Source organism: Mauremys mutica, chromosome 2 (assembly GCF_020497125.1).
Source record: "Mauremys mutica isolate MM-2020 ecotype Southern chromosome 2, ASM2049712v1, whole genome shotgun sequence".
Classification (NCBI taxonomy): Eukaryota; Metazoa; Chordata; order Testudines; family Geoemydidae; genus Mauremys; species Mauremys mutica.
Genome location: NC_059073.1, coordinates 192,336,039 through 192,349,760, shown reverse-complemented (window position 1 = coordinate 192,349,760; position 13,722 = coordinate 192,336,039). Strand labels below are relative to the sequence as shown.

General features: G+C 43.5%; 1 protein-coding gene across 1 annotated transcript in view; it reads right to left on the bottom strand.

Moving 5' to 3' along the window:
- Window positions 1-13,399, bottom strand: part of TNS3 (tensin 3) — a 355,327-nt gene extending 341,928 nt beyond the window's left edge. Inside the window, exon 1 of the mRNA XM_045003918.1 lies at window positions 13,380-13,399. Within this exon, the coding sequence (XP_044859853.1) occupies window positions 13,380-13,388 (9 nt within the window). The 5' untranslated portion in view covers window positions 13,389-13,399. The remainder of the gene's footprint in view (window positions 1-13,379) is intronic.
- Between the last annotated feature and the right edge of the window lie 323 nt (window positions 13,400-13,722).

The window sequence follows — 13,722 nt, the reverse complement described above, 5'->3', positions numbered from 1 at the left end:
GCCCACCCAGAACTGAACTCTAGTCATTTGAGAAGAATTTCTGGTACTTGTCAAGATGGGAGGTAGTTTTCAGTGAAAACGGGCCGCTTTAGTTCTGGCTGATGAATTCCACATTGCTTATGAATATTTGGTGCAAGTGGCCTCTTTCCCTGTGACAGACAGATTACAAATGGAGAACAAGATTAGAGTAAAACAAATATCCTTTGTATTTGGAGTGTGTGGGTTGCAATAATGGTATTGCTCCTTTTAGAGGCACAATCCGTTGCTCATAAATACATTAAGAATACATTTGTTTTTCTTTGAAAAATTGTTAAATGGCACAATGTAATGGCTTAGTGTTGGCAATGATATTTAATGCTTGTTTGACTATTCTGTCAGCCTACCTTGCTGCTTTGAGATGCAACTCAAGAAAGTACTTAAGCACATGGTTTAAGGTCTGTCCCAAATAAGGATGCTTTTCTGAATTAGAGCCATAGAAAGAACTGCCCCAGGGAAAATGAGCCACATACAGTCGTGAAGTGGTTCAATGGTGAACAGCTGTAATGCTTTCTATACCTAGGTCCCTGATTCATATCTGACGAAAGACTGAAAAAAGTGACTTGTGTGAATAAAAGCAGGGAGTTCTTGTTACTATGATTCAGTGTTTTTTTCTTTGCCCCAACAATTCCCTTTCCACCTCCAAAGAGATTAATTTTACAGAGAAAGTAAAATTAATCTCTATAAAATTAAGCTCTTTGAAGGTGCAATGGGAATTATCAGTCCTAGATCAGCAAAAGGCCATATATTAAATATCTTATGAACCCTTCATAGAACTGCCTACATTTTACCATTGGAGAACAGTGAAACCTCCTATCCTCCCTTTCAAAGAGGATACAACAGTAGTGCACACAGCTAGCAGATCTTCTTATACTCCCCTCCACATGGACCAATTCCTCTGCTTGGTACAGCGAGGTGGGTCATGTCACTAGTAAAATCTAGTGAATGTTATACTTGCAGTTCTTGCTCTCAAAGGAGCACAAGTATTGCTGTTGTGCCCAGCACATGTGAACAGCATGAGGTGCCCCTTCCCTGGTCATGTAGGGGTCAGGAGCAATCAAGCTCAATTTTTTTTCAAGATGCGCTCAAAGGGAAAGCCGTGTATTGAAACACCACTGAACTTTACAGTGCCTGAAATTCAGATTCCACACATTAAGCTCAATCTTTGATATCTCCATATAAAAAACGGATATAGGCCCCAATTCAGCAACACACTTCAACACATGCTTAAATCTTATTGAAGGCAATGGGATGACTCATTCTTAAACTTAGCTATGTTCTTAATATCTTGCTGAATCAAGGTCTATGTATGCTCAGTTGCACCAAGTCACCATAAACTGACAGCACAGTAAACTGTAACACTGGGGAGAGCTTTCAAGGATGAAGGCTCAAATGGTTTTAATTTCCCTTTAAGTGACAGCGAGAGTTAATACCAGATTTGGCAGGAAGCAGACATTCCATGCCCGTTGGGTTTATATGGACATGAAAAAGGGTTTATAGTTGACATTTCCCTTAAAATATAATGAAAACCTTTTGCTCTTTCGAGCACCAAACTTGCACTGCTTCTGTGAGTCTTTAATCGCTTTTAAAAATCATTTTGTGCTGCTCTGATTGCTTGGATGACTGACAAAAAGCATGAAGAGTAGGATTTCCATTAGAGTTTGGTACTTTGACAACAGAGGATGGGGAACAATAGAAACAAGACCCTGAACAGTATTTCCCCCCCCCCCCCCCCTTGGAACAGTTTGTGATAAACAAAAAGCTGTTAATGGCACCATGCTCTGATGCATTACTGGCAGTGCTGAAACATTTAAAAAAGAGGAAGAAGATTATGGAATATTTCTACGTTGCCAGGGTTCTAGCCAATTTGCCCTCTCCTGAGTTAGTTTGTGTCTTTTCCCTGTGATGGAATAAAGAGCCCTGCCCCCTGGGCAGGGGCCAGGCAAAATTCACTATCTTTGGTCACAGAAAAGAGCACGCACTGTACTCTCCTTAAAGGGCAGAACAGTCACTTTTCCCGTGCAACACAGAGCTCCTGGAGACAAAGGACCTTCTTTAGGCACAGTGAATCCAATTTACAATTGCTCTGCAGCCCCACCACCAATCCCCCTCATATTTGGACCCTCTGGGGGTAGGAAGGGTTGTTCTGGAGTGGTCCTACACCCCAAATATTGCTCACTTCTCAAGGCACTTAAGCACCCTGAGCAGCTAGGCAGAAGTTAGGGCAGCTCCAGCACCAGGGGCTAAGTGGATCCTGGTAGCTCCAAGGCTGCGGAAGCACAAACTGCCTCCTCACCATCCCTATGCTGGGCTCTGCACTGGGACATGGGTAAATTTGACCCAATACTTCCTGGAGCTTCTGCTCGAATGGTGCAGTTGCACACTACTCCCTATGCAAGGCAGTGTGTATAAGGCACAGTAGAAAGACCCCTAAGATGACCACAGGCAGAGCCACAGACACACATACCGTATTTATCGGCGTATAACACGCACAGGCGTATAACACGCACCTTCATTTTAAGGGGGAAATTTCAGGACAAAAACTTAAATTTCAAATAAAGGACTTTGAACTCCCCTACCCTCTCTCCAACACCCCCTCCCTGCCCCCTTACCGCGCTGCCTGGACGTGGCCGGGCCAGGACAGGAGTCACGCGGCCGGAGGATGCAGCGGGAGCCCAGCGGCCGGAGCCAGGTGGCTGGCCGGGTGGAGCCAGGGAGGGCTGCGGCCAGAGCTGGAGCCGGGCAGCCGGGGCCGCCGCCACGCGCTGCCGGAGCCCGGCCTCCTGGCAAAACAGCAGGGGCGGCTGGAGCCACGGGGCCAGGCCGGGCTGGAGGTGGGGGGCCGTGTCCAGAGCCGAGCATCCCGGTAGGTGGGGGCACGGCAGGGCCGGGGGGGGGGGGTGCGGCCGGAGCCGGGCGGCCGGGGAGGGGTTGGGGGGGTCGGGGACGCGGGGCCGTGCCGCAGCCGGTGAGGGTCGGGCGGGGACCGGGACGGGGGGGGGGCAGGGCCGCGAACGCGGGGCCGGGAACGCGGGGGGGGGACGCGGCCAGGGAGGGTCGGGGGGGGACCCGGGGACTGGGGGGGGCCAGGCAGGGCCGCGGGGGGGGGGATGCGGCCAGGGAGGGTCGGGCGGGGACCCGGGGGGGCGGGTGGCCGGGCAGGGTCGCGGCCGGGAACGCGGGGGGGGGGGTGGGTACGCGGCCAGGGAGGCCGATGAGGGTCGGGCGGGGACCGGGGCCGGGCAGGGCCGGGAACGCGGGGGGGGGAGGACGCGGCCCGGGAGGGACGGGCGGGGAGTCGGGACCCGGGGACGGGCCGGGCAGGGCCGCGAACGCGGGGCCGGGAACGCGGGGGGGGGAGGACGCGGCCAGGGAGGCCGCTGAGGGTCGGGCGGGGACCCGGGGCCGGGGGGGGGGCCGGGCAGGGCCGCGAACGCGGGGCCGGGACCGCGGGGGGGGGGAGGACGCGGCCAGGGAGGCCGCTGAGGGTCGGGCGGGGACCCGGGGCCGGGGGGGGGGCCGGGCAGGGCCGGGAACGCGGGGCCGGGAACGCGGGGGGGGGGGAGGACGCGGCCAGGGAGGCCGGTGAGGGTCGGGCGGGGACCCGGGGACCCTATTGGAGGTTACTGTCATAGCTCCCAAGGTTATATCGGCGTATAACACGCACACATCATTTGCCCCCTATTTTCAGGGGAAAAAAGTGCGTGTTATACGCCGATAAATACGGTACACACTTTTTAAAAGACAAACGTTCTCCTCTATTTTTTTAAAAAAGTGTTTTTATAGTCACAATTAGGGAGTGAAGGTTCAAAGTGAATATTATTACTATGCCCATGATTGAGATCTAGTTAGGGGCAAAATTTCCTAAATCACCTATAAAAAAGAATGAGGAGTCCTTGTGGCACCTGAGAGACTAACATTTATTCTGGCATAAGCTTTCGTGGGCTAAAACCCACTTCATCGGATGCATGGAGTGGAAAAAACAGTAGGAAGATATATATATACACACAAACAGAACATGAAAAAATGGGTGTCGCCATACCAACTATAAGGAGACTAATCAATTAAGGTGGGCTATTATAATTGCTAATAATAGCCCATCTTAATTGATTAGTCTTGTTATAGTTGGTATGGCAACACCCATTTTTTCATGTTCTCTGTGTTTGTTTATTTATATATATATATATATATCTATCTGCCTACTGTTTTTTTCACCCCATGCATCCAATGAAGTGGGTTATAGCCCATGAAAGCTTATGCCCAAATACATTTGTTAGTCTCTCAGGTGCCACAAGGACTCCTCATTGTTTTTGCTGATACAGACTAACATGGCTGCTACTCTGCAATAAATCACCTATGTGACTTAGCAGCTTAAGGCCTGGTGACGTTCCATGGGGCTTAGGCTCCTAAGTGACTTAGAAGGTCTTAAAATTTTACCTTCAGAGCCCAGGACCAAAGAAAATTTAAAAAAAATATTCACAACTTACCATCGGAAATGGCCACAACTTGAAAGGAACTGTTTCCAGTGCCCCTGATGCCCTGTGGCAAGCTTTGTCAGTTCGATAAGAGTCCTTACGTGAAAGTGTTGGATGCCTAGATAGAAGTGCGAGTCTTGAGAGGCTAAGTGAACTTGACTTTATCATTTCGCTCTGAGGACTTCATTTTGTGGTTAAAAACAGAAGCTGGCTAGGCAGATATTTATAGCACCTTCTTCCTCGAATTAGCTTAGCTCACTTTGGCAGAAAGCCCGCCAGAGACTTAGTGTCTCTTAATCCAGACAGATACAGTACAAAGACTGATTTGAGGACTTCAATAACTCAGCCAGAGGTTTGAGGTCTATTACAGGTATGGGTGGGTGAGGTTCTGTGGCCTGCAATATGCAGGAGGTCAGACTAGATGATCACAATGGTCCCTTCTGGCGTCTAAGTCTATGTCTATGAGTCTAAGGCAATACTCTTTTTTTAACAGGATGCATGTCCTAAGAGTCAAAACAAATATTCAGGCATGCATTACCCTGCAAGGCAGAGTAGTCTGACGGTTAAAGCAGGGAACAGTGAAGTTGGAAGAACTGCATTTTAATTCCTGACTGCACCACTGACTTGTGTCTTTGGACAACTCACATTTATGTGCTACAGATTCCTCATCTGTAAAAAAGGAATATTAATAATTACTCACCTTTGTAATGCACTTTTTCAGTGTTGGCAGCTTGGTGAAAAGCTGCAAAGTTGTAGCACAGTAAAGAAAAGGGCTAAATCGCAAAATCTGAATGCTGACAAAGGCCCCAAAGTTTTTAGTGTGTTCACATCCAATTAGTGTTTGGTCCATTATATAAAAAGCATTCAGCTGTGACTTTCAGATGTGACGTTTAATTTCAGATGCAGTAGTGTAAAGTATTAACTATTACTAATTATTGTTGGTGTTGATTTCAAAGAAGGACTTTCATGCCACAGCAAGTTTTTTAACCTATCAGACAAAGAATAAACAAGCCCATGTGCTTTTGACTTGTTTTTCATAATTATTCTTGCTGCACTTGCTCTAGTGAAAGTATTTACACTTGCACCTTCTCAACCAGTCTTTTCTTACTACTTGATCCTGCAGCTGTGAAATCATGATACCTGTGGTATCACAAAATACTATCACAATGATTTGTCTGCAGGATTAAGGAGAAACAAATTGTGTGTGTGTGTGTGTCAGGAGGGGGAGGGAAATAAAATTCTGATCTGAGCAGAAGTATCTGAAATAACAGAACAGAGACTATGGATAATGAATTCTTATAATGTTTAAATTTGCTTTAGTGTAAAAGCCCTTCTCTTAAAGCTGAAAATGGATAAACTTCCAAATGCCACTTCATAAAGTATGTCTACATTGCAAGAAAAGGTGTGTTCACAGCAAAGCAGGCATACCCATGCTAGCTTTAATCTAGCTAGCATGGGTAACAATAGCAGTGAAGACACAGCATCACGGGGTAGCAACCAAAATACAATTTTCATTGGGGACTCTGGGTATCTCTTGAGGTTGCTAGTGCATGCCACTTTCCTTGGAGCTATGAGGGACAGCCATACATAATGCAAGACAAAGGGAATCCCTACCCTTTGCAAACGCTGAGCGCAGTCCCGCACACACTTCACATTAGCAGGCTCATGCTTCCTTTTCACCACTGTAACCTGAGCGCAAACAGCTGGAATGCACAATAATGTCTAACAAAGACTGGGCAAAATCTAATCCTGTTTATTTTGGCTTTTTGCATTAAAAAGGGGGGCAGGGCAGAGGAAGGAAAGAGACAGGAATCAAGACACGATGCTATACTTTAGCAGTCTTTAGAAAAACCCATTTAACAATTTTTTTTTGTTCACTTGGCAGGGAAAGCTTTTTCCTACAAGTTATCAATTACAGAAAGTCACAGGTCACAAAAATGAATTCATTACATAAAGGCAGTTCAAGCCTACAGCCAGTGGGGGTTCAGGCTTGTCATTAAGTAGTTCCGATTCACTGTACAGCAAGTCTTCCTCTCTACCAACTGTCAAGCCTGGATAATAAAAATTCAAATAAATAAATAGAGGGAGGGCATCACACTGGCTCCCACAATCTCTTGGATACTTTTGAACTGGCTTCAAACTTAAAAAAAAAACCAAAACCATTTACATATAGGGCGGTGACCACCAAGCATGTTGTGAACTACAGCCTCTTGCTAAATATGAAAAGCAAAACTAGAGCACAGGTCCAGCTCTCTGCAGGGCTTCTGAATTTATGAAGCAGAATAAGAGTATCATCATCCTGAAGCTCCCACTTCAGACCTCCTGCAACTTGGAAAGTCATTATCACCCGGTATTGCATTGTATTGAGCTACAAGTGAGCACTGGGCCTTTCTTAGATAAATGTGAGTTTTACACAGAAACCAGCACCTCTATTCTAATGCCACAATTGGGTTTGCAGATTTTCTAATGAGGGTTTGATCCTGTGCAGGTGAAAGTTTTGCCTCTATGGAAATTGATCCTGCACTTCTCAACACAGCAAGTGCAAATGCTCATGAAAATGTAGGTCTCTTACACCCAAACCTTAAAAGGGGCTTGGTTTTCAGTAAGTGCTAAGCACCCAAATGCCTAAGGCCACTGCAAAATGTATCAACCTAGGCTCCCCAAATCATTTGTCACTTTGGAGAATGTAGACCAAGAAAAACATTGCTGAGTGGGACTCAGGCTATGGCTACGTTAGCACTTCAAAGCGCTGCCGCTGCAGCGCTCCTGCGGCAGCGCTTTGAAGCACTAAGTGTAGTCAAAGCGCCAGCGCTGGGAGAGAGCTCTCCCAGCGCTGTCCGTATTCCACCTCCCTGTGGGGAATAACGTACAGCGCTGGGAGCCGCGCTCCCAGCGCTGGGGCTTTGACTACACTGGCGCTTTGTAGCGCCGCAATTTGCAGCGCTGGAGAGGGTGTTTTTTCACACCCTGCTGCAGCGCTGCAAATTTGCAAGTGTAGCCATACTCAGAGAAGCATAAGGAAAAGAAAGATGACTACAAGGAGGAAGTAAGTCCTAACAGTTGCAAGGATAAAGAAAAAAAGAGAAGTGTAAAGGGCACAAGAGTAAAGTAAAATAACTTTATCTATTTATCAAGTCATGGGCTGAAGGTGTAAACACAAGTGAACTCATGTAAAACAAAAAATCACAGGTACAATTTCACACATGGGCGTTATGGGAGTCATTAAATCAAACCAGTGAGAAGAGATGCCACAGCAGGTTGGAATGCTGCCCAGCTAGGGTATCTGAGGCAGAAATGCAGCTAAGGGAAATATCAGGTAGTTTTCTAGTAGTAGGAAGTTATAATGGGAGCTAATTAGGAGGGTATTTGTGTGACGACCACTCACTGTGGGTCATCAGTGGGGATTAAACTCTGGACCTCTTGCGCTAAGGCCCTAATTCAGCAAAGCACTTAAGCAGGTACTCAGTTTTAAACTCATAGTCAAGTCAATAAGACATAACTGCATTTGCTGAATATGAATCAGCTTGAGCCCATACTCAACATTAACAGGCCCAGTAAAGTGAATGATATGGGCTACCCCTAACTTGACCCCTTTTCTCCACATTTTGCAGGACTACCCATTACTTTGGAAGGCACTGGACTTAGGGCTAGGTGACCTGGATTCTATTCCTTTTTCTACCACCAACTACCATTCTTTGCATTTCAGTTTCCACATCTGTAACACTAGAATAATGTTGTCAACCCTATGCTGACTGATGGCAGATGTTAGGACCATGCAGGTCAGTTTGCCATTGGAGAAAAAAAAAATCAGTGACATGGCCTCTGAGCATGTTCTTACCGTAACTTTTTTTTTTTCTTCACGATACACACCAGTGCTTAAACAATGTGCTCACAAACTTCATGCAGGCAAAGCCCTCTTTCAAGTAACTCAGTCCAAACACCAATGCCCAGTTCCCAGGAAGCAGCTCTGCCCCAAGAATTGACTCCAGTGAGAGAGATGTAGCTGTTTGCCGCAACTCCCTTAAAAGAACCTGGATCACACAAAAATCTCTAAAATACATAATTTCTTCAAGAACTGTACTTTGTCTGCATGCTCAGAAAAAGAACCTATAAGACATGAAACAATGCCATCTGGTGAGTCCTGCCATAACAATACTCTTCCACCTCTGTACAGTACTTGGAGATCTCTGGGTGAAATGTACTGAAAATATTCATTATTATTACTTCTAGAGCTGGGTGAAAACCAGGTCTTCTGCTTCACATAATACCTGTGCTTTTTTTTAATTCTGTTTCAAATAGAATAAAAAGAAAAATTCAAAATTTCCTATTAAATGTTATTCAAGAAAAAGAAAGAAAGAAAGATCTCATTTTGAGTTAATCAGAATGTTCCAGTTTGATTAAATTGAAAAGTTTCATTCTGATTTGGACTTTATTTTATATTATATAAAATTTGAAGAAAAAAAGAAATGAAAAGTTGTTTCAAAATGGGGAAAAAACATTCAATTAAAAAAAGTCAAAACTGAACATTTTGATCTTACTGTAACACATTTTTTCCATTTTTCAAGGAAATTTTTAGTCAAAACAGAAACATTTCTGCAAAACATTATGCTTTAAATGAACTGGCATTTTCCAGTTGAAAAATATTCTGTCAGAAAACTGTCAACCAGCATCTACTACTTTAATCCAACTAATATCTCATATTGAACCTGATCTAATTCAAGCTGATTTTATACCAGTGTAATTCCACTGACTTAAATAGACACTATAAAATATCAAAATCAGACCCAGTATTAAAAATTCTTCATTAAAGCCAAGTCTACATTTTTTCTTCCTTAGCTTCTGGCTCATTTTCTCACCATTTTCTGAGACAAGGATGTAAATGGCTAATATTGATATTGTCTGAACTGTGAAGAAAAGGAATGAAAGTGAGATGAACAAGAAAAGAGCAATAGAAGGAAATAAAGCTATGCATAAACGAAAGGAAAATGATTTAGAAGAAATTGCTTTAAAAAAGTTATAATAAATAGTTCCATTAGTCTCCTATATCTGAACATGCAAGTGAGGGGCATATTAATTAAATGGAATTCAAGTGGTCCGTAGCATGGTTCTGTTTCACTAAACATTATGGTCCTGAACACCAGTCAGAATTTTTCCAATGACATTTTACAGGTAAGTAATAGCATGTACCAGAACCTGTGGCTGTTATAACTATCAACCTCATGTGCATGGGCCAAGGGCAATATCTGCTGAATACAAACCTTTGTAACCTCCTTGCAGCTCAAATTTTGACTTCAGCTCAGCTGTGAGGAGCAGACTAGAAGGTTTCTGTGGCTTTTTTCAATCAGACAATTTCTCCCTTGAGTTGCTATGAGTGGTATTCATCTTGAACTACAAAGACATCAAAAGGCTTTGCCCAGCATACAATGTGGCCAAAGTTGAACCTAGAACCACCATGGAGAGTCTTGGGCAATACATAATTGATATACAATACCGGGCCATTCTTAAAAAAACCCAAAACTTTAAAATCGTGACTTCGCCATCAGATACTGCTACAGCAATAGTCATGGCACTTCTGTACAGTCATATAGGAAATACCTAAAGTGTACTGCAAATAGTGAGGTGATGTTAATTAGTTACAGTCATAACTGGAATGTTTATAAGGAGGCCAGAAGTAGCGTCAATTCAGGTAGTCATTTAATTGAACATCATCCTGTTGGAAGAGAAGGATTAAAATCAATACACAAATACAAAAAGAGTCCTGTGGCACCTTATAGACTAACAGACGTATTGGAGCATAAGCTTTCGTGGGTGAATACTCGCTTCGTCAGACACATGTAATGGAAATTTCCAGAGGCAGGTATAAATATGCAGATCCAGACTAACACGGCTACCCCTCTGATACATTACACAAATACAGAATCTTAAAAAATATTTACTTTCTGGATTTTGACCCATTCTTTTTAGTTTTTTGGATAGAACAAAAGCTAATGAGGTTAACACATTGACTCGTGCGTTTTCCATTGCATAACAGCAGTATAAGTTGGAGCCTTTGTTAGCTACATAGACTGCTCCCTCCTTCAAACTCATATTATAACAAATATTTTAAGAATTATTGGCCCTGATATTCCTGTCTCTTATGTAATTTCACTGAGTTCAGTGGAGTCACTCTTGATTTATACTGGTCTAAATGAAAAGAGAATCAAGCCCAGTTTTTCATATAACTTAATAAATTGTTTAAGTCTAAATGATTCTTTAGTGTGGTGGAGTCCTGCTCAGTCCTTGCAGCTCCACAATGGAGCATGCTCAGTTGCTTTAAGGGGATGGCACATGACCAGTCCAGGCACAAGTAGGAGTTGAGGGGATGAAGCATGCTCAGTCCAGATCTAATCTTTGTAAATCTTGGCTGATAAACTCTCATAGTCATAAGTCACTACTGAGCAGGTGCAACCAGAAGATTTGTAAATTTTTAACCATACAGTAAACACTTAGTATATGCTCAGGACCACAAGGATTAAAGTAGACTGGATCATGCTAGAGTTCAGCTCTGCCTCCTGTCTAGGTGGAGTAGATTGGGTTCTCTGAAGCCCAAGTGCAGCAATTGTGTCATGCAAGAGATCTAAATGTCATGATACTATGATGAAACCATCTCAAGGCATGGCATCTAAATTCTGTCCTGACTTGTTGGAGATATTTTAGCCCCTGTGTTACAAAGCCCCTTTTACATAATTTCACGTGTAAAAAGTATTTAACATAATTTTTCCTAGTCCCATTTTTTTCCTATTGCATCAAAGTGTGATTTTCAGGTGACGGCTCCTATGACATGAGAGAGAGGAAGAATCAGCCCATACTAAATATGATGGTCATTTGTCCAATGTTATACCACCTGGAGGGAAATTCCTTCCTGGCCTCAAGAGTGCTCTTTCCCTGGTTCAATAAACTATTGATTATCTTTCATAGGGGCAAATCATAATGACAATGAATGATCATTGGGCTAAGGAAAGCAAATGAGAAAGACTATCACCTAGTGGTTAGGGCACTCACCTAGGATGTGACAGGCTAAAGTTCAAGTCCCTGCTCCAATGACTATTTGATTATTTATACACTGTAGCACAGCTTTAACAGGAGAGACATAGAGACCTCCAGGGACCTTGGGTATATCCCCTGGTTACCAGCCCATCCACCATATCTACACTGCCATTGTTATCCATGCTAGGTAGAATAAAGCTTGCACAGGTATGCCAGCCCATGCTACCATCACACCTTTCACTTGCAATGCAGACATACCCTCTAGAGTGACATGGAAGAAGACACGAAGATTTGCTACTCTGCAATCCTCAAAGGTTCAGAGTGTTAGTGTGGTTAGCAAACCAAAAATATGGATGCTTCTCTGAACCTCTAGAATCTGCAAAGTTGGGCTGAAACTCTCCTAAGAACAAGATTTCTACTAAGACTCCTGGTATTTCCAGCACCTGATTGTGCCTGAACTACTGAGAAATAACCCTGTCTCCTGAAATATTGGTGCTTTCCCTTCCAGTCCTGTCCAGATCCAGAAAGTCAAGGGGAGCACAAAAATGATTTTTTTTTTAGAAAGCTGAACAAACTTTTTCACAAAAAAAGTTTGAAGTGAAGTGAAGTCATGTAATCCAAAATGATCCACCCATTTGTATTTACAGTTATCCTTGCCATAGTTTCCACAGAAATCTATTGCAATTCAAATGCATATTTCATTAAAAAATATAATGTTGAATAACTGAAGAGAGAGTGGGCCAAATGTACCACTGGGTTCAGTTTTATGCCAGTGGAACTCCACTGAAACTGGCAGATGCACTGGTGAAACCATGATGCGTTGATGAATCAGGCCTTGTAAAAAGTATGACAAGTATCGTTCAAGCCAGCACATTATGGTAAATAGGAGAATAATATACATTTATTAACATTATTATTGCTGAATGGAACACTCAAGCTTTGAAGTGGGTCAGACCACAAATCAGTTAGAAGGAAACTTTCATCTTCAGTTAGAAGCCATGTCAGCTTTGTTCTACAATGCTAAGAATTCATCAATAATAGTCACAAAGCACACAGAAAAGAAATCAAAGGACCCACAAGCATGCCCAAACCTTTCGCTTTATTAAATGTTATGAACAAATTAAATGATGGTTGTTATCCACATATTCTCTGGTGTTCATACATCAGCCAACTGACAAGCTGTTTTCCGTAACTAGGCAACTGGCCCACAGCCAAACTGAATACACATATTTGCTGCTTGCAACTTTTGCCTTGTAGGTGATCATATAGTTACAATGAATGACATGCTACCACATAATGCTCAAGTTACCACAATCACAGATACAATGGTTTCATTAATGTATTGCTTTGTATAACAGTACAGTTGCTTTATACAATATTCCTGGAGGTCTTTTAATTGCCTTTTTGTTTGCTCACTAAACCACAGAATTTGGTAACCCACAATGTGTCTTCCTGTGGTTACTGTGGATTAAAAAAGTTCTCTTGTAGATTTCGTATTTGAGTTTGGACCCTGACTACTGGATACTAAAATGGATTTTTTTTTCTTTATGTGAAGACATAATGGAGGGAACGGGATAGATTTCAGCACCTCAGACTTTGGCAGGACTTCTCTGTTTTCTTTAATTAAAACACTTTTGCTGCACACACCCAACCTTGTTGTACAGAACCACATAATAATAAATCATGTGCAGACTATAGGATCTCCGAGTTAGAAATAAAGGACAATTGCAGCTTTAAACAGTGCTGGGAGCACAAAGTAATCTGGCAGTCTCCTGTTCTCTCCCCTCAACCCCCAGCCTTGGCTATATTAATTCTTCGGATTTATATACAGATTCTACATACCTGAATCATGATCTCAGCCTCGTCTTGTATCAAATGATGATGATGATCCAGTGGTACTGTGCAAAATTCATTCCCCAGGCAAGCCACACTTACTCTACAGCCCATCAGGCACTGTTGGCACCTGATATACCTGCAGCCTCAGCCTCTTTAATCCAGTTCAGTGAATGGGACCCATCAACTCCACTTCTCTGCTCTCTTTCTAAAGAAGCAGCCCCAAATTTGCTTTGAGCCTGCGACCCTTTGCTGAGAGTCAACATCAAATGTGAGCCAAAATCTGCCTGTACTTGACCTTTTGCTTCTTGGAGCTGAGGCAAGCTGAAGCCCTTTTGCCGTCACCGGTTCT